Source organism: Bubalus kerabau, chromosome 4, assembly GCF_029407905.1.
Source record: "Bubalus kerabau isolate K-KA32 ecotype Philippines breed swamp buffalo chromosome 4, PCC_UOA_SB_1v2, whole genome shotgun sequence".
Lineage (NCBI taxonomy): Eukaryota > Metazoa > Chordata > Mammalia > Artiodactyla > Bovidae > Bubalus > Bubalus kerabau.
The window spans coordinates 44,507,244-44,526,089 of record NC_073627.1 but is presented as its reverse complement, the minus strand read 5'-3'; the positions used below and the strand labels follow the sequence as shown (position 1 = coordinate 44,526,089).

The window sequence follows — 18,846 nt, the reverse complement described above, 5'->3', positions numbered from 1 at the left end:
TTGGCTCTCTGCCCCGCCCCGCGAGCTTCGCGCTTCTTCCGGCGCAGGCGGACGGAAGTCTCGGTTCTGGGTCACCTGACCGTAAAGTCGGCTAGTAATGGCGTCTAGCTTGTTAGCTGGCGAGCGATTTGTACGCGCTCTGGGTCCTGGTGGGGAGCTGGAGCCAGAGCAACTGCCCGGGAAGCTGCGGGCAGAGCTTGAGGCCGCGCTAGGAAAGAAGCACAAGGGCGGCAATCGCCCGGCTCGCCTGGTTTCTTTCCGCCTGATCCGGGATCTGCATCAGTACTTGAGAGAAAGGGGTGAGCCCCAGTCTCCGGTTCAGAGTCCCCTCTTTTTTTCCCAGAGTTTAGGCCCTCCTGAGGTGTTTTTTCCTGAGGGGGTGTATCTGTTGCTGAACCAAACTCGCGGCTTCTTTCATGACTCCCAGCAAAGCCAATATACTGAGGCAAGGTTGTGGTGAAGGAAAGTACAGTATTTAATGCAGGGTGCCAAGCAAGGGAACGGGAAACAAGGCTCAAATCCACTCTAGCTTGGAATTTGAGTTAAGGAACTTTCGTTTAAAGGAGAAGAACAAAGAGGCTAGGAATAATAGTCGTGTGACTTTTCCTAACTGTGGTTTCAGGAGTCAAAATGTCTCTGATTTACGATTCTCAGGTCAAGTGGTCCTTGGCTCCGGTGTCTGTTAGCTCACTTTGCCCTGGAGAAGCAACCAGAGTTTTCAGGTTAATGATGGTATTTATAACACTACATTAAAGATGTTATCAACAATAGCAGTTTGAGTCATCTGACTCTGGTTCATTAGTATTCTCTTAACACAGCATAGAAGTTAGAAGGGACAGGAAAAGGAATAAAGTTTTGGATAGAGAGATTAATTGTAAGGTCAGTAAGGAAATTCAGTTTTAGGGGGACTGGGTTTCGAATCCATCACTCTCACCCATGGAATGATAATCTGGCCAACCCAAGAGTAACCTCATAAACCCTGAGGAACCAGCCCACTCTCTTCATAATTTCCATGGGAATTTTTCGTGGATGACAAAATTTACTTGTGCAGTTTCTGTTCTCTTGAGTCTCATCTTTACCCACGTGACCCTTGAGGAAGTACAAATTCTAACTCAAAAGCACAGCACAGGTTCAGTTTCTTCCTTTTAAGCCACATTAAAAAAAAAAAAAAAAAAAAGTAACATAGTGAGCTTGCCCTGTGTGTGAATCTAGATTTCTTTCCATCTTAAAAACAAGAGTGGTCACATCTGATAGAGTTGATTTTTTGTTTTTGGATATAGAATGATGGGAAGTTCTGTTGAAATATCTGGACTGGGAGTGCCATCTGAATTGTAGTCCTAACTCTGCTACTGACTCTTCATGGAGGAGTCATTTCTCTTCCTTGAGCCTCTGTTCCCTTATATGTAAAGGGGTCCAGTATGACAAACTGGCATGTAAGGTCTTTTGCCAGAATTAACAGCCTGCCCAGAAATGCAAGGGGTAGATTATTCAATTATTAGAACTAAAAAGGACCTTAGAGGTCATCTAGCGCAGTGTCCTCTAAGTATTCACCATCACTAGGCCTTAAACCTATTTAGGGCAAGTTCTTTTGTGGCCACAGAAATGACCCAACTTAAAGGCAAATATAAATGACCTATGAGCTGTGACATTGGTTGGGTAATTAAGAGCCAACAATTAAAGTCACCATGTAGCACTAGGATATACTTATGTATATGGGATTATCTTAGTTTCTTTCCAGTTGAAAATGATCCTGGAGATGAACTGATATAAGAGTAGCCATGTTTTATTTTGGTAGAAAGAATTGGCGAGCTGGGGACTTCTTTGGCAGTCTGGTGGTTAAGATGCCGTGCTTTCAATGCAGAGGGTGCAGGTTTAAGAATTGGCGGGCTAGATCCTTCTCTGATCCTTCAACCTCACCTCTATGCATTTTTCCTCAGGTTCCAAACTGTACCTTCATGAGCTCCTAGAAGGCAGTGAAATCTATCTTCCAGAGGTTGTGAAGCCTCCTCGGGTACGTAAGGGATATATTTGTGAGAATGGATGTTGACTCAGTTGGGTTTATTCATTTTACTTCCAAATTTATGAATCTTTGCGCTCAAAATTTGTTCTTTGAATCCTTGAGAACCGGGGTGGAGGAAACCAGATATTGTCCTCCCAGTCTGACAGCTTGAAAAACTAATACCCCCCCAAAAAAAGTTTCCAAAGCACTGGAGGCAGGACTGGTGCCTGGGTCTTCTTAGCAGTACTTTGCCCCCTGAAACCAGTGATTGTGACGTGTTTTCTAGCAAGCTGGAAATACCATTCTTCTTGTTTGATTTTTCTGCCTCAGAACCCAGAGCTAGTTGCTCGTCTGGAAAAGATTAAGATACAGCTGGCCAATGAGGAATATAAGCGGATCACCCGCAATGTCACCTGTCAGGTAAGAGCCCACTCTTCAATATGTGGACCCTGTAGCCCCTGAAAGCAGTGCCCTGCAGTGGGAAGACACACAGATGAAAGAAACAGTGTGGAAACCTGGTTTGTATACTGTTAATATTAAGGGACTGTAGGAGCTCTGTGTTGCATACAAGCCAAATACAGTTCCCATCCTATTTACTGAGACTGTCGGCTCAGATGGTGACTGATTTTTAAAGGTTGTAGAGGTGGAGATGAGCCTGGAGCCATTCTTTTGACAGAGCACCCTACTTTTCTCTGGCATGCACCTGGCCCAGAGGAGGAGAGGGATACACGGGTACTGGAAATATACGTCTCTTCTCTGAAATGCTTGATCCAGAGTAGACTCCACCTGGTCCTAGACAAAATCCAGGGAGAAGACAGAACTAGTGTGTTGGGTATAAAGAGGGCTGAGCCCAGACTGACAAATGAATACTCTCCGGGCTCTGGAATCCTTTGCTTTTTCTTTTTCCAAGGATCCAAGGCATGGCGGAACTCTCAGTGACCTGGGAAAGCAAGGTGAGGTACTAGGAAATCAGGCTGCGAAAGCCTCTCACTGGGATGGGTCAGCCGTGGTCCTCCTTCCCACTCCATTGCTCAGGATTTAAGCCTGAGCTGTTCAGGCTTGCTGTTTGAGGGAAGCCTGGCTGATGGGGGAGGCAACTGTGAGATAAAAGGGCCTCATGGAGGATGCTGACCTAAAAGTTTCTTGCCCGGGCTCCTCCCCAAAGTGAGGTCAGTGAAGGCTCTGGTCATCACCATCTTCAACTTCATTGTCACGGTGGCGGCTGCCTTCGTCTGCACTTACCTTGGAAGCCAGTATATCTTCACAGAAATGACCTCGGTGAGTAGGTTCTGGGCAGGGCAGGGTGCCCCAGTTGGGAGTGTTGGTGGGATAGGGAGGAGGTATGCAAAAATGCCTTGAACAGGTTATGTATTTATGTGATAAACAAAGGGAGCATTTGATCTGTCCAACAGTCATGGAGGTAGATGATAACCTCAAGAGAATCAGGATCCAGTTTTCTTCCCTTCCCCCCAACTTATGGGCTGGGTTGAGGTCCTCTCCATACTTGTTAGGTGCTAGAGGCTCCAGAGCTGGAAGCTGGTCTGCATCCCATAAGCCTGATTCTCTCCCTTCCCAGCGAGTACTGGCTGCCTTGATCGTGGCCTCTGTGGTGGGTCTGGCCGAGCTATACGTCATGGTGCGGGCGATGGAAGGCGAATTGGGAGAACTGTAACTGTGCTTCCTCATCGAAGTCCGGAGACTCCAGGGTCTCAGCTGCCAATTGCTGATTCTCAGTCAGTGATTTGTACTCAGCCAAGCCAAGGCCACGTGCTCTTCCTGTGGGACAGTCTCATCCTGTCGGTTAACAGAGGGGGCCATAGAGGAGACTCAGACAACAACAGGAAAGAACTGGTCTGTCCGTACATTTTCCCGAAGCCAGTGCCCATCTGCCTTCTACTGTCCATTCTGGGCATTGCTGGGGCTGGGTTTTTCCCCCACTGGAATCAAAGAGAATCCAGGCCTTTCCAGAAATAGACCATACTGCCTTGAACTTGCCCAGGTGCACAAGTCAGTGGTCGTCCTTGCTCCACATATCTTGATGTGGACCTGTGATTTATATCAGAAGACTCCAATAAAGCAGAGGGATTCGCTTTCTTCAGTTTGTGCTGGAAGAGGAACTGATCAGAGGACATGAAATAAGAGAAAGCCAGTTGGTACAGGATGGTGCAGTTGTACACAAGGCAACTTTTTGGAATCTTAGTTTCTGCCTTCATCTTCTTCCTTCTGCTGGCCTTGTTCAGATTTCCTATGTTTCTGCCTGTCTTCAGTACTCTTCAGCCCTCCTTCAACTTCCCACCTTCTGGTCACCCTTTGCTCTGCTTCCAAAAATGAAAACAGTTCAGATAGCAAAGCAGTATGTCTGCTTTTAATGGCAAAATCCCTTGTACTTGTTTGTATTTGTAAGGAGAGTATGCCTACTGTGAATTGTCTCAGCTAATGAAGGGAGAGATTCTTTGTAGACTGGTGACTGTTTCTAGATTGAACTGTATGTGTAATTTATATGAGTATACACATAACAAAAATATATGGTATGTGTACATATTGTTATACATAAGCCTATTACAGGTTATTTTATGCGGATTCTTAAACATATTTGGGTAAGTGCAAAAAATAGTATGTAAAATTGTTTTAGATGATTGCTTTTGGTCTTCAGAACCATTCCGGAGGTTAGAAAAGGAAGCGGTTTTAGGTCCCTTTTCCAGAAGACAAAACTGAGGCTGAGAGAGGTCAAATGATCCTCAGCAGTCCTTTTTCTGTTAAATGGAGCCAAAGACTCCTAAGTTATCTTGAAGTCTCTGTAATGTTACACTTTTAAGAACTTAGATTAGTGGTGTGTTGATGGAATCTGTATAAGACTTTTAGAAATTACAGTAGCATTATTATTTATCCAATAAATATTTATCAAATCCAGCATATTCTTTTGTTTGTTTGTTTGTTTTTATAGCTTTGGCCATGCCACGCAGCATGCGAGATCTTAGTTCCCTGACCAGGGATTGAACCCGAGCTCCCTACAGTGGAAGTGTAGCATCCTAACCACTGAACCGCCAGGGAATTCCCTCCAGGGTGTTCTTATTTCAAATCTTATGACAACAGAGAAGTCCAAAAGTTTCCATAGTTGGTGAGACTTAATTCAGGTCTGCTCCTAATGGTAGACTATTTCTTTCTGTTTGTTCAGTGTATGAGCTCCTAAGGTCTTTTTTTTTCCCAGGACACTCTTCTGTTCTTAGAAATTATACACTCACCGACTCAATAGACGTTTCCTCTACAGTATTGCCGGTTTCTTGAATTACAGCAAGTCAGCCTCTAAAGACAATATTCTGCTTGAGTGAGAAGGAGGGTGTAGGCCCTTCTGTTATACCACAGATCATTTTGTTGAGAAATCAGGATTTCTGTTGTTGACTGGAAGAAATATCAACTTGAGAAAAAATACAGGTGGCATTTTACAGTGTTTTTAGCAACCCTGACTGTTTGAGTTAAAAAGCTACACTGAATCACTCTTTGCTCCTGATGAGCAAAGCCAAGTCAGATTTTTAGAATTCAAATAGATATCATCTCTTTTCAAGTGGCTGAGTCTTGCAAGTGGAAAGAGCTTTAGCCTTCAGACTAATATCTGTGCTACGTGCCTAAAAAATCTATTTGAGCTATTTGTTTTGGTCTATACTCCATTCTCCTCCTTTGACAATATCTCTGGGGTATATGGGCAGAGAACAGTAAGAAAAATGAGGAAAAATCTACAGATTTTATCCTGATACATATAAATCAGAGAACCAGAGAATTTTAAAATGCTACAGAAACTTAGAGAAGTTAATTTTCCCATCCAAGTAGTTCACAAAGACACTAATATTCCAGAGGATCATCTGACTTGTCCTAAGGCTACAGAGCTTAGTTATAGCCAAAGCTGCAACCCCTGGCTCTTGGCTCTCATGTCATACCTCTTTCCACATAACGCTATTCAGTCTCTTCTTAAAATTAGAAAATTGGTCAAGTGAAAGTACGTTTGAAGTACTAACATGAGTGGGAACTTATTCTCACCATGTACTTAATAACTGTTAGCTGCTGCTTCTCTCCCTGACCTTCATGAGTCTTGAAGTTTTCATTGTGTCTGATGCAGTTCCTAATTTTCTGTTTTTTCTCGCTTCTTTTCCTTCATACTTAAAATGCTTGAGGGAACAGTGGAGAATACTGCCTATATTTGTGTAGGGTCTCTATTAAGCTTTGGTATTAGGGAGCCTGACAACACATGTGCCTTCAGACAAACTTTTGGGGGTTAGGCTGATCATCAGTTTGCTTTTGGCATTAGTCAGTCATATAGAACTACCCTCCATTTCCACTCTCATTAAAGAAAACATATTTCATACACTGACCTAAAGATGTCTGGGCAGTTCTGATGATCTGCATCAGGGATCAGCAAAAAAAGAGGTATTTAAAAAAATATGTATCTTAAGCATACCAACAACCCTTTTAGAAAGCAACTTGTCTCAGCCATAAAAAAGAGTGAAATAATGCCATTTGCAGCAACATGGATGGACCTAGAGATTATCATGCTAAGTGAATTCAGAGGAAGACAAATGTCATACAATAATCACTTATCTGTGGAATCTAAAAAAATCATACAAGTGAACTTAATGACAAAACAGATTCACAGGCTTAGATAATAAACTTACGGTTATCAAAGGGGAAAGGTGGTGGTGGGGAGGGATAAATTAGGTTGAGATTAATATATACATACTAAAGGAAATCAGTCCTGAATATTCATTTGAAGGACTGATGCTGAAGCTGAAGCTCCAATACTTTGGCCATCTGATGCAAAGAACTGACTCATTGGAAAAGACCCTGATGCTGGGAAAGATTGAAGGCAGGAAGAGAAGGGAACGACAGAGGATGAGTTGGTTTGATGGCGTCACCGACTCGATGGACATGAGTTTGAGTAAGCTCTGGGAGTTGGTGATGGACAGAGAAGCCTGGTGTGCTGTAGTCCATGGGGTCGCAAAGAGTCAGACACGACTGAGCGACTGAACGGAACTGATAAATAAAATAGATAGTCAACTAGGACCTATTGTATAGCACAGGAGAATCAATATTTTGTCATAACCTAAATGGGAAAAGAATCTGAAAAAGTGTGTAGGTATAACTGAAGCACTTTTTTGTGCACATAAAACTAGCAACATTGCAAATCAACTATGAAGTGTGAAGTGTTATAGTCTCTCGGTCATGTCTGACTCTTTGTGACCCCATGGACTTTATATTCCAGTATAAAGTAATTTTTTAAAAGGTAAAGGCAAAGGAGAAAAGGAAAGATAATACCCATTTGAATGCAGAGTTCCAAAGAATACCAAGGTGAGATAAAGCCTTCCTCAGTGATCAGTGCAAAGAAATAGAGGAAAACAATAGAATGGGAAAGATTAGAGATCTCTTCAAGAAAATTAGAGATACCAAGGGAACATTTCATGCAAAGATGGGCACAATAAAGGGCAGAAATGGTATGGACCTAACAGAAGCAGAAGATATTAAGAAGAGGTGGCAAGAATACACAGAAGAACTGTACAAAAAAGATCTTCATGACCCAGATAATCACGATGGTGTGATCACTCACCTAGAACCAGACATCCTGGAATGTTAAGTGGGCCTTAGGAAGCATCACTATGAACAAAGCTAGTGGAGGTGATGGAATTCCAGTTGAGCTATTTCAAATCCTAAAAGATAATGCTGTGAAAGTACTGCACTCAATATGCCAGCAAATTTGGAAAACTCAGCAGTGGCCACAGGACTGGAAAAGGTCAGTTTTCATTCCAGTCCCAAAGAAAGGCAATGCCAAAGAATGTTCAAACTAGTGCACAATTGCACTCATCTCACACGCTAGCAAAGTAATGCTCAAAATTCTCCAAGCCAGGCTTTAGCAATATGTGAACCGTGAACTTCCAGATGTTCAAGCTGGGTTTAGAAAAGGCAGAGGAACCAGAGATCAAATTGCCAACATCCATTGGATTATCGAAAAAGCAAGCGAGTTCCAGGAAAACATCTACTTTTGCTTTATTGACTACGCCAAAGCCTTTTTGTGGATCACAACAAACTGGAAAATTCTTAATAGATGGGAATACCAGACCACCTTACCTGCCTCCTGAGAAATCTGTGTGCAGGTCAAGAAGCAACAGTTAGAACCGGACATGGAACAGACTGGTTCCAAATCAGGAAAGGAGTACATATGTCAAAGTGTATATTGTCACCCTGCTTATTTAACTTATATGCAGAATACATCATGCAAAATGCCGGGCTGGATGAAACACAAGCTGGAATCAAGATTCTGGGAGAAATATCAGTAACTTCAGATATGCAGATGACACCACCCTTATGGCAGAAAGTGAAGAAGAACTGAAGAGCCTCTTAATGAAAGGGAAAGAGGAGAGTGAAAAGGTTGGCTTAAAACTCAACATTCAGAAAACGAATATCATGGCATCCGGTCCCATCACTTCATGGCAAATAGATGGGGAAACAATGGAAACAGTGAGAGACTTTATTTTCTTGGGCTCCAAAATCACTGCAGATGGTGACTGCAGCCATGAAATTAAAAGACACCTGCTCCTTGGAAGAAAAGCTATGACCAACCTAGACAACATATTGGGAGAAGGCAATGGCACCCAACTCCAGTACTCTTGCCTGGAAAATCCCATGGACGGAGGAGCCTGGTGGGCTGCAGTCCATGGGGTCTCTAGGAGTCGGACACGATTGAGCGACTTCACTCTCACTTTTCACTTTCATGCATTGGAGAAGGAAATGGCAACCCACTCCAGTGTTCTTGCCTGGAGAATCCCAGGGACAGGGGAGCCTGGTGGGCTGCCATCTATGGGGTCGCACAGAGTTGGACACCACTGACGTGACTTAGCAGCAGCAGCAGCAGCAGCAGACAACATACTAAAAAGCGGAGACACTACTTTACTGACAATGGTCCATCTAGTCAAAGCTATGGTTTTTCCAGTAGTCGTGTATGGATGTGAGAGTTGAAGTATAAGGAAAGCTGAGTGCCAAAGAATTGATGCTTTTGAACTGTGATGTTGGAGAAGACTCTTGAGAGTCCCTTGGACTGCAAGGAGATCCAACCAGTCCATCCTAAAGGATATCAGTACTGGGTGTTCATGGTAGGACTGATGTTGAAGCTGAAACTCCAATACTTTGGCCACCTGATGCAAAGAACTGACTCCTTGGAAAAGACCCTGATGCTGGGAAAGACTGAAGGCAGGAAGAGAAGGGGACAACAGAGGATGAGATGGTTGGATGGCATCACCAACCCGATGGACATGAGTTTGAGTAAGCTCTGGGAGTTGGTGAAGGACAGGGAAGCCTGGTGTGCTGCAGTCCGTGGGGTCGCAAAGAGCCGGACACGACTGAGTGACTGACTGAACTGAAAATTTAACTATTCAGTAAGATTCCTACCAAAAATAAATAGACATAAAAATAAAAACTACCTACAAAAAAAGTGATTGATTCATATGTCAGAGATCTTTGAAATACATGCCAATGTTCATCTCAATTATGTCTAATAATAAAATCCTATATTGGATACAGCTTAAATATCAGAAATAGGGTGATTAAGTAGATTATAGCAATAGATACATTTTTAAAGTAGTATACAAAATATTGTGCAAAATAAGTTGCTATACAACCCTGGAATATTAAAAAAATTAGCTATACTGAACACTGAAACTTTTTTGGAGAGTCACATCTGTCTTTTTTTTTTTTTCGCTGCATCAGGTCTTAGTTGACACATGCAGAATCTAGTTCCCTGACCAGGAATGGAATCCGGGTCCCCTGCTTTGGGAATATGGAGTCTTAGCCACTGGACCACCAGGAAAGTCCCCACAGCTGTACTTACCTGTGCTAAACTGCGTGGCCAGAGTCCCCACATATCGTCAAGCTTTCACAGTCTCCACATAACTGGATTCAGGTTGGGAGACTTCCAAATTTTAGATACAGAGCAGACCTTTTTCTTTTTCTCTTTTCTTGGCTGTTTAGCTTTCAGGATCTTAGTTCCCCAACCAGGGATCCAACCTGGGCCCAAGGCAGTGAAACCACCAAATCCTAGCCACTGGACTGCCAGAGAATTCCCTGGAGCTGGACTTCTTAAACAGCTTCTGACCCAGGGCAATTTCTCAGGATGCAATTGGAGTCATTCTCCACATACTCCTCCTTCTTGGGAAGGCGTCCTCACTTGATCCCAGCCCCTACTCACAAGCCAAGAGACTGCCGTGCCATTGAGTAATTTGTGTTTGTGTTAGTCACTCAGTCATGTGTTTGTGACCCCATGGACTGTAGCCTGCCAGGCTTCTCTGTCCATGGGGATTATCCAGGCGAGAATACTGGAGTGGGTTGCCATTCTCTTCTTCAGGGGATCTTCCCAACCCAGAGATCAACCCTGAGTCTCCTGCATTGCAGGCAGATTCCTTACCCCTAAGCCACCAGGAGCTCCTTTATGGGCCAGTCAGGCTTCTCAGATAGCTCAATGGTAAAGAATTTGCCTGCCAAGGCAATAGATGTGGGCTCGATTCCTGGGTCAGGAAGATCCCCTGGAGAGGATATGGTAACCCACTCCAATATTCTTGCCTGGAGAATCGCATGGGCAGAGGAGCCTGGAGGGCTGTACCCCTTGGGGTCGCAAAGAGTCAATGACTGAGCATGCGCGTGCACACACACACGTATGGGCCACTTTCCTGGCTTCTAGAGTGAGAGCAACCAAAGCCTTAAGTGCCTGCTGAGGGAAGGGCCACGGTTCAGGTGACCTCCATCTGTAAGGGCAGAATCAGAAATAGGAATCAGGTGGCCTTTCCTCTGCTTCTCACCCCACACTGGGAACTCTGCTCTCAGCCAGTTCCTCTGTCTCACCATACCACGCTTTCTCCAGTGCAGTCTGGGTCCAGGGCTTCCTGGAGAGCAAGGGGAGTCCTTGCCAGAAGCCCAGAGAAACAAGAAGCGAAACCTTTCCAGTTTCTCATATCCCACCGTATGGAGCATGCTAAGTCCCTTCAGTCGTGTCCAACTCTTTGCGACCCTGTAGACTGCAGCCCACCAGAGTCCTCTGTCCATGGGATTCTCCAAGCAAGAATACTGAAGTGGGTTGCTCTGCCCTCCTCCAGGGGATCAAACCTAGGTCTCTTACATCTCCTCCATTGGCAGGTGGATTCTTCACCACTAGCGCCACCTGGGAAGCCCATATGGAGAAGGAGGGGGAACTAGCGTCCATTGAGAGCTTTTATTAATACCGTGTGTCACGCACCACATGAAGCCCTTCACCTACGTTATTGCTTCTCGTTCCCAAAACAGGAAATGAGTATTACCATCCCCATTTTTTCAGGCTCCTAGACTTCCGGAGAGTTTCAAGACTACCTGGCAGCTACGATTTGAATTTAGCACAGACTGATTGCAAACTCCAAGCTCCAGAAGCTGAGTAGCTCCAGAAGCGCAGGGAGCTGGAGTGTCCTGGAACAAGTGGGCGCAGGAGCAAGGGGTGCAGCTGAGGCTCCCTTCTCTCTAGGGTCTGTCAGCCAGAGCCTTAATCCCTTCGATTAACCCTCTTTCCTCTAACTAATCCTGGCAGAAGCCTGGGTAATACCTCCCACCCCGAATCTGTGTGGAACCTGGCCCTATTTAGGGATTAGGTGATGGAGATAAATTTCAAAAGCAAACGGCCCCCATCCCAATTCATTTGCAGCACAGAACAATCCAGATTAAGGTACAGAGTTGGGGTTTTATTTGAAGATTAGTTGGTATTACAGATGACAGTGATACCAAAACCCAACGCTGCCAACGTGCACGCTCCTCCCCCCACATCCTGAGTCTGTCAGGTTGTCTGCAGCCCCAGGTCAGACAGCAGCCAATCTCATATTTGTGAAAATTAAATCAACATAAGCCCTGGGTTCCTATTTCTACTTTATGACTTTAATATCACTCCCTCTTCAGATCCATGGCTCTGATTAATTTGTCCAGGTGGCAGGAGGACAGGAGAGGGGGGCCCTGAACTATAAAATGACTGGTCCCTGCAGTCTAAAATTAGGATCAGCCCTCTCCCAGCCTTCTTAACAGTCAGGTAATGGCCTAAAGGGCCCTTGGGTACAGGGTGATGGCCCGTTGTCCTTTGGAGGGAGGAGGTATTGTCAGCTGGGATGAGAAGAATTGGGAAACTGGCAGAAGTGGAAAACATGGATTTCTATCTCATCCCTCTGTGCCAAGATCATGGGTGGGGAGGGTGCTAGGTAGCAGGAGCAAGGCTGCCCTCACACCATAGAATCCATATCTAGGCTGGTCTGGAGGACAGTGGAAGGGAGGGATCCCTGAGCTAATACTTTCATCCTGTAAGAAAACTCCCTTGTGTAAAAGGAGGGGTCAGGAGATCCACTTCCGGTGTGTTCAGTCCTAAGGGGCAGAGTGGGCTACGGGAACCAGAGTAGGGGTCTTGCAAGTCCTAGACCTAGGTTAGGAATGGTCCAGGTTGGTGACTATGGCTGAGGCATAGATGAGGTCAGACAGAATGCCCAGTGAGGTCTGGGGAGCAGCTTGCTCAGAAGAGAGGTGGGGCCCGGAAGACCCAGCTGGTGCCCAGGGGCCTGCAGCTTTAGTCCCCACCCACCCCTGGCCTGGACCCAAGCCAGGAGCTGGGCAGGAAGCATGTCGACACACAGAGGCACACTGAGCTGTACTGTTGGAGGGTGGAGGCTGGCCAAGGGTCCAGGGATCCGGGGACCGCTGGATGGTGTCCGGAAGAGAACAGGATCTCTGGGGAGGCTCAGGCCTGGGGCTTAGGCCTCCTGGCTTTCTATTCTTGATTCCCTTGGCTCTGCGGTTCTGGAACCACACCTGGTAAGGAAAGAAGGAGCCTCTTCTGGTTCCAGCATCCCCTCCCCCCAGGTACAGGGAAAGCAGAATCTGGAGGCAGGATACCCGGAGAGAACGGACTGTGGGTCAAGCTTAGAAACTCACTGTGCAAGTGCACCCCCATCCTGAGGGGGGTGATCACAGCTCACCTGTATCTTGGCCTCAGGAAGAGAGGTGACCCGGGCCAGGTGCTCACGGGTGCAGATGTCCGGGTAGGGCCGTGCTGCAAACACTCGCTCCAGCTCCAGCAGCTGCCCTCTGCTGAAGGTGGTCCTCTTTCTCCGGTGGGGACCCAACCCACTGGCATGGCCTGCAGGCCACGGTGGGGGGGTCAAGCCAGGACTCCCTGTAAGAGCCTCCACCCCATTCTCAAAGCCCCCAGTAGACCCTGAAGCCCCTACTCCCCACCCCTCTTCAGACTGCCCCATCACCTTCCCCATATCCTCCCCTGCCCACCCTTTCCCACCAGATCACCTGCCAGAGATGCATCCACCGGGCTGGTCATGGAGCTGGCAGAGTGAGGAGCCAGACAGCCATGCCAAGGCTGTGCCCACACCAGTCCCCTCCGAGTGTGGGGTTTTATCCTGCTCAGAAGCCTGGCCCCGCCTCCAGGAGGTGGGGAATCCCGGAGGAAAAGGGGCCTCATGGGAATATGGGTGGGGCAACCCAGCTCCTCTGGGGCTTCACCAAAGAAGCTGGCCTCATCCCCCCATCCTCACACTTCAAACTCTGGCAGTCTATGTCTGAAATCCTGTACTTTATGAAAATCCTCCCATGGTTCCATCCAGAAAGGCATGGGTGCTCCCAGGGCTTCATCTGCGAGACTGGGTGGAGGTCTATCCCACGACTGAGATGGGGCTGAGAAAGCTAGACAGGATATGGAGGACGATGGGGACAGCAGATGAGCCGGAGCCACCCTCCCCTCAGCAGGATGGGGAGCAGATGTCACTACCAGATCACCCTCGGATCTGCTTTAGAGCTTGGCCTGCTCTCCTGGCCCCCTAAGAGCCCAAATGGACTTCAGGTACATTTGGCGGGGGGGTAGTTTAAGAAAGATGTTATTACAGTGTTCTCGTCCTTTGAAGTCTTCTGGGCCACTTTTCCAAAAGAGATGGGTGCATTTGAATTTCCTTTTGGTCCCTGCTCTTCCCTGTGTCTCCTGCCTCAGTGCCCTGCACCCCAGACCCAAGACAGAGATTTCAAAACCGCATCATCATAGGGACAGGTTTGGGGGAGCACAGTGATCACCTTCCCAGGGGCTCTTGAGTGTCTGAGCTAACAGCATTTCAGGTCCAGGATGGGCAGAAAAGCTAAGCCGCAGTCCACTACCTCCTGACCCCCTGCCCCTTCTAAGATCTGGGTCAGTAACAAGAGGCAAAACAAGCCCCAGGCTGGATAGGGTGGCTTGGTGACTCCTGTCATCCTTAAGAGGGGTTCAAGTCCCTGCTTAGCTGCTGGTGGGTTGTTGGGGACTGCTTGGTGCAGGAGGAAGGCTTGCACTCATGAGGCTCTCCCAACAGGTTTTCTGGCTCACTGAGAGGGCCTGAGCCCAACACAGGCTGGAAACAATGAGGATCTTCTCTGTCCCCTCCCCCAAGCCATCCTGACTGCCCGACTTCCCCTCCTTTACCCAGGCATACCCCTGCCTCCTGCCTCTCCACCTTGGTCAGGCCAGGAGTCCTTTTTTTTCTTTTGGCCACACTGCTTGGCACATGGGATTTTACATCCCCAACCAGGAACTGATCCCGGCCCCAGTTTCTTAACCACTGGACTGCCAGGGAAGTCTCAGGACAGTAGTCTTAAACTCAGGGTCAAGGGATCTTTATTGAGCTGGAAGGAGGATGCTGGAGCAGGGAGCAGCAGTGGCCAGCTGTTTGGACTCAGGTGCTACGCGTGGCCAGGGACTGGGCAGCCCAGCCAGTACTGGGCGATGGAGCGTGGGTAGGGAGGGATCACAGTGTCCACCCGCCGTGTGCGAAGGTTCACTCGGTAGTACTTGTCTGCAAGAGAGGTCGGGAGATGGGGCGTGAGACACAGCCTACCCATCCTGCCCTAAGAAGACCTGGGTGTCTCCTGGAAGGGTGAGTGAACATCCATCAGGCACCCGAGGACTCCGGCCTGCCTTGTCACCACTCAAGGGCTGTGGTCAGCCCCCAGAGACCAGGAACAGCAGGAACGACCCAGCCAGAACGGCTACAGGGTGGGCAGGGGCTCCCACCTTTTGAGAAGAAGTAGACACTCTGGATGGGCTCACAGGTGGCAGGTACAAGCCAGTCCATCTCGTAGCTATCATAGTTGTTGGCTCCCAGGCCCAGCTCCTCGCTGGAGAGCCAGGACAGCAAGGTGGATCGAGATCGCCAGTAGGGGTTCTGGCTGCGGCCGCGGCCGCGGCCTCGGCCACGGCTTCGGAGCGAGCGGTAGCGTTTGCGATGGCGGCGTGCAGATTTAGTCATCTTGGCCCGGGGGAAGCTGGGAGCTGAGCCTGAGACATAGATGTGGCCGGCCATGGCCGCATCCAGTCGTGCCGGCAGACCAAACCAGTCGCGGCTGATGAGCCGGGGCTGTCCAGCACCACCTGCGGTGAGGAAGGGGTGAATGCAGAGCCTCGGTGGCCAAGGATGGGCTGTCTGCCTTGTCCAAGGACAGCCATCAGGCTACTGGCAGAGCCCCCATCCCGGCCTTTCCCCTGGCTTCCCTCCACCATAGCCCTCCCCGGTTGCCCCCGTCACAGCCCCTCCTTCTGCTGGCTGTGCTAGGCAAAGTCCAAAGTGTGGGGTCCGGGTGGAGGTAAGCCTCCCTCCACCAACGTCAACAGAAGCAAAGTCTGGCCTGAGCAACCTGAGCAAACAGCTTTTGATTGATTGCTGCACAACTGCAGCCTCTCAGGCTGGCCCAGCCCTCCCTCTACCTGGGGGCTCCTAGCCCCCTGGACCGGGAAGCAAGACTCATGCTTCCACCATCCCTCCGTACCATAGGAACCGCCCCAGAAGAGAAGTCGGAAGATGTCCACCCAGCTGTCCCGCTGCATCAGGGCAAAGTGTTTAAATGCGGCCGGCTGGGAGCTGCTTTCACACTCCTCTTGACTGGGCTGCTGCTGGAACACATATTCCCAGTAGCGGTTGCCTGGGGAGGGGTGGCCATGAGCAAGAACGGAAAGCCCTAAGGCTGTGGAAGTTGGGAGCTCTGGTGGGGGTTGGGAGTAGGGGAGGTGGGGTGTGGAGGGGAGGTGGGGGATAAACACAGGCCCTTCCCCAGTGAAGCGTGGAAGAAACCCAAAACTGCTCCACTGTCTGCACACCCTCCCGCCCACCTCTGAGTACCCTTGAAGAAGTAGACCCGCTCCCTGCCGTTGAAGTTGTGAGCGGGGAGGGCCAAGGCTGCGTCCACGTCGTCCGGAATACCCCCGAAGCCGTCCGAGATGTTTCGGGGGAAGTCAGGCTCCAGGACACCGTCCTCAAAGCGCCAGTACTGACTACCCTAAGGGGTTGGGGAGGAGAAGAGGGTGGGCAGGAAGTTGGCGGTGCACAGAGGCGCAGAATCCCCCAGTCAAGGCGGACAGCTCTAGTTCCAGGCTTGTTGCTCAGGAGCTGAAGCCTTGGGCTTTTGTGTGCTCACAGAGCCCCAGCCAGGGACCACAGGCCCAAATCCAGCCTTCTTGCCCATGCTGGTCTTGGGCACAGCTGCTCTCAACTTCTACCCAGATACTCTCAACCCTGACCCACAGCACCCTGGGCCTGGCACCTTGAAGAGGTACGTCTTTCCCTGACAGTTGACACGGGTGAAGGCGGCATCAATGGGCCCCTCAATGCCCCAGACATCTCGGATGAGTTTGGGGTATCCAGGCCTCACTGCCTTTTCATCCAGCTCATAGCAGTACAGCCCTGGAGGGAGGGATATCGTGTAAGGGGGGATGCCCCGGGACAGACCCCTACCCCCAAGTCCTGCCCGCCTTGAGTCACCTCGGAAGGCAAAGAGGGAACCATTCTTGAGGTCAGTGAAGGCATCAAAGGGTTTCCCACTGCACGTCTCCTCCTCTGCTGGGGACTCAGAGGTCCCTAGGTCACTGGTCCCCATCCCAGGCTCTGAGTCTCCCCGCCCAGGTGGTGGGACCTCTTTCTCAGGGATGAGAACCGGTGCCTGGACAGGAGTCTCTAGGGTCTGGGCCTGCAGAACAGGGGCCAGGGTGGTGCTCTCGGGCTGTGCTTCCACGTTGCTGTTGACGGTCTGCGCCTCGCTGTAGTCATGGAACCCGTACTCATCTTCTGGCAGATGGAACACATCCCCACGAGTCACTGTGGGCAGAGAGGGTGGTGGTGACTCTCCAGTTGCACCGGGGACCCCAGGCCCGCCCAGCCGCTCTGCACGCACCTTGGGGCTTGCACTCGGCCATGAAGTCATCACAGCAGCTCTGGTAGTAAGAACAGAGCTCGTCACACTGACACTTCCTGGTGGCGTTGAAGCCCTCGGTGCAGCGGCCCTTGCAGGACTCTGTGAGGAGCCCATGTCAGCTGGCACAGCCAAGCCCAGGCTACCCTTTCCCACCCCACCTTGACCCCAGTGGCCAACAACACCCTCCCGCACCTTGGTCAGCCACAACAACCCACGCCAGCAGGGCCAGCATCAGAAGGGGCCTTAGGGATGTCATGGCGGGGCCTCCAGCCTCGAGCCTGGTGAACTATGTTCCCGTGGTCTCTGCTTTGATGCCCGAGAAAAGGAGGAAGCAGAGAGATGGGGAGTGGAGGCGGGGGAACCAGAGAAGAGGAGCTGCCTTTTCTACTGCTCAGTTTGCTCCACCTCCAGCCCAGCCCCCGGTGCCCCGACCCCAGAGGCTATTGCAGCAAAGGGTCATGTTCCTAGAACTGTGGGTCTGGGACAGCTACGAACAGGATCCTTGCCAAGCTCAGGGACCTCTCTGAAGAGGACTAGCGCAGGGAGCCTGGAGCGCAGAAAGAAGTCCCACTCTGCCGATCCACTGGCCATGTGACCTCAGGCAAACTGCTTTATCCGCCTTAGTTCTCTTTTTAGGCAAATGAGACTAATTATATGTGCCTCACAGGGTGTTGGGAGCTAAAGCCGACAAGAAGTCCAACTCCTGGAGCAGCCCCAACTTTGTTCTACTGCAGTGGTTATTGATCTGTGATCTGTTTGATAAGGCACATCCCCGGCTGGGTAGTTCACTCACCCCTTGTGTATTTAGGGCAGTGGAAGAGGGGGTAGGAGCTGGGGAATTTTTTTTTTTATCATAAAAGAACAAAGTTTTCATTTCTGGGTTCATCTCTAGGGTACATTGATTTCTCCAGGCCAGTCTTCTCAGCACAGTCTGTTGAGTGAATATTAACCCTTTGGAGTGGATAAGATTCCTGCTGCTGCTAAGTCACTTCAGTCGTGTCCGACTCTGTGCGACCCCATAGAAGGCAGCCCACCAGGCTCTGCTGTCCCTGGGATTCTCCAGGCAAGGACACTGGAGTGGGTTGCCATTTCCTTCTCCAATGCATGAAAGTGAAAAGTGAAAGTGAAGTCGCTCAGTTGTGTCTGACTCTTCGAGACCCCAAGGACTGCAGTGCACCAGGCTCCTCCATCCATGGGATTTTCCAGGCAAGAGTACTGGAGTGGGTTGCCATTGCCTGAGTCCGTTACTAATTTATTGCTTCTCAGCAGGCCACATCCCATTCTCCAACCTCATCCTTTCCCATAGGTAACAGTTTTGGTCCTGTTCCCCACACTTTTTGGCTCTAGTGAGAAATAAGATCCCTCTATCCAGAAAATGTTCACCTGGCACAGAATGCCTGATTTCATGCCTACTTTGAGGGGTCTATGGACCTCCTCAAGTCCTTCCACCACCTGGAGGAAATTGTTCTTAGAGATTTCACTGATTTTTTTCTGTTCTGTAATAGATGGGGAAACAGGGGAAACAGTGTCAGACTTTATTTTTCTGGGCTCCAAAATCACTGCAGATGGTGATTGCAGCCATGAAATTAAAAGACGCT

General features: G+C 49.1%; 3 protein-coding genes and 1 long non-coding RNA gene across 5 annotated transcripts; 1 reads left to right on the top strand and 3 right to left on the bottom strand.

Annotated features, from left to right (window-relative positions):
• Positions 1–31: 31 nt before the first annotated feature.
• On the top strand, positions 32–4,909 carry TMEM199 (transmembrane protein 199). 2 transcript variants are annotated; one of them, XM_055577161.1, is made up of 6 exons: positions 34–299; positions 1,938–2,011; positions 2,330–2,419; positions 2,910–2,952; positions 3,165–3,277; positions 3,576–3,807. In XM_055577161.1, the coding sequence occupies exons 1-6, from the start codon at positions 98–100 to the stop codon at positions 3,669–3,671; spliced, it is 618 nt and encodes a 205-aa protein (XP_055433136.1). In that variant the 5' UTR covers positions 34–97; the 3' UTR covers positions 3,672–3,807. The 2 variants fall into 2 exon arrangements, with proteins under 2 accessions (XP_055433135.1, XP_055433136.1); XM_055577160.1 differs by lacking the exon at positions 3,165–3,277 and having other exon boundaries at positions 32–299; positions 3,576–4,909.
• On the bottom strand, positions 309–10,751 carry LOC129649586 (uncharacterized). Its single transcript, XR_008713167.1, has 3 exons — positions 9,867–10,751; positions 5,242–5,398; positions 309–697 (listed from the first exon to the last, which is right to left on the bottom strand). It is a non-coding gene; the product is annotated as an uncharacterized LOC129649586 (long non-coding RNA).
• A 1,513-nt stretch (positions 10,752–12,264) lies between these two features.
• SEBOX (SEBOX homeobox) lies at positions 12,265–13,505 on the bottom strand. Its single transcript, XM_055579659.1, has 3 exons — positions 13,334–13,505; positions 13,009–13,169; positions 12,265–12,841 (listed from the first exon to the last, which is right to left on the bottom strand). Exons 1-3 carry the CDS (start codon positions 13,503–13,505, stop codon positions 12,461–12,463), a joined length of 714 nt encoding a protein of 237 aa, XP_055435634.1. The 3' UTR covers positions 12,265–12,460.
• Positions 13,506–14,704: 1,199 nt separating this feature from the next.
• VTN (vitronectin) lies at positions 14,705–17,504 on the bottom strand. Its single transcript, XM_055580121.1, has 8 exons — positions 17,441–17,504; positions 17,228–17,347; positions 16,819–17,151; positions 16,601–16,740; positions 16,180–16,336; positions 15,830–15,982; positions 15,078–15,434; positions 14,705–14,859 (listed from the first exon to the last, which is right to left on the bottom strand). The coding sequence occupies exons 1-8, from the start codon at positions 17,502–17,504 to the stop codon at positions 14,747–14,749; spliced, it is 1,437 nt and encodes a 478-aa protein (XP_055436096.1). The 3' UTR covers positions 14,705–14,746.
• Positions 17,505–18,846: the final 1,342 nt, after the last annotated feature.

Excerpts from the sequence above, each read along its gene's own strand:
- SEBOX (XM_055579659.1), bottom strand. The coding sequence starts at position 13,505 with ATGAGGCCCCTTTTCCTCCGGGATTCCCCACCTCCTGGAGGCGGGGCC. Across the intron at positions 13,170-13,333 it reads GGTGGATGCATCTCTGGCAG|GCCATGCCAGTGGGTTGGGT; the intron begins GTGATCTGGTGG and ends CGTGGCCTGCAG. Across the intron at positions 12,842-13,008 it reads TTCCTGAGGCCAAGATACAG|GTGTGGTTCCAGAACCGCAG; the intron begins GTGAGCTGTGAT and ends TTTCCTTACCAG.
- VTN (XM_055580121.1), bottom strand. The coding sequence starts at position 17,504 with ATGACATCCCTAAGGCCCCTTCTGATGCTGGCCCTGCTGGCGTGGGTT. Across the intron at positions 17,348-17,440 it reads GGTTGTTGTGGCTGACCAAG|AGTCCTGCAAGGGCCGCTGC; the intron begins GTGCGGGAGGGT and ends GGCTCCTCACAG. Across the intron at positions 15,983-16,179 it reads GCGGGTCTACTTCTTCAAGG|GCAACCGCTACTGGGAATAT; the intron begins GTACTCAGAGGT and ends ACCCCTCCCCAG.
- TMEM199 (XM_055577160.1), top strand. The coding sequence starts at position 98 with ATGGCGTCTAGCTTGTTAGCTGGCGAGCGATTTGTACGCGCTCTGGGT. Across the intron at positions 2,012-2,329 it reads AGGTTGTGAAGCCTCCTCGG|AACCCAGAGCTAGTTGCTCG; the intron begins GTACGTAAGGGA and ends TTTCTGCCTCAG. Across the intron at positions 2,420-2,909 it reads CCCGCAATGTCACCTGTCAG|GATCCAAGGCATGGCGGAAC; the intron begins GTAAGAGCCCAC and ends TCTTTTTCCAAG.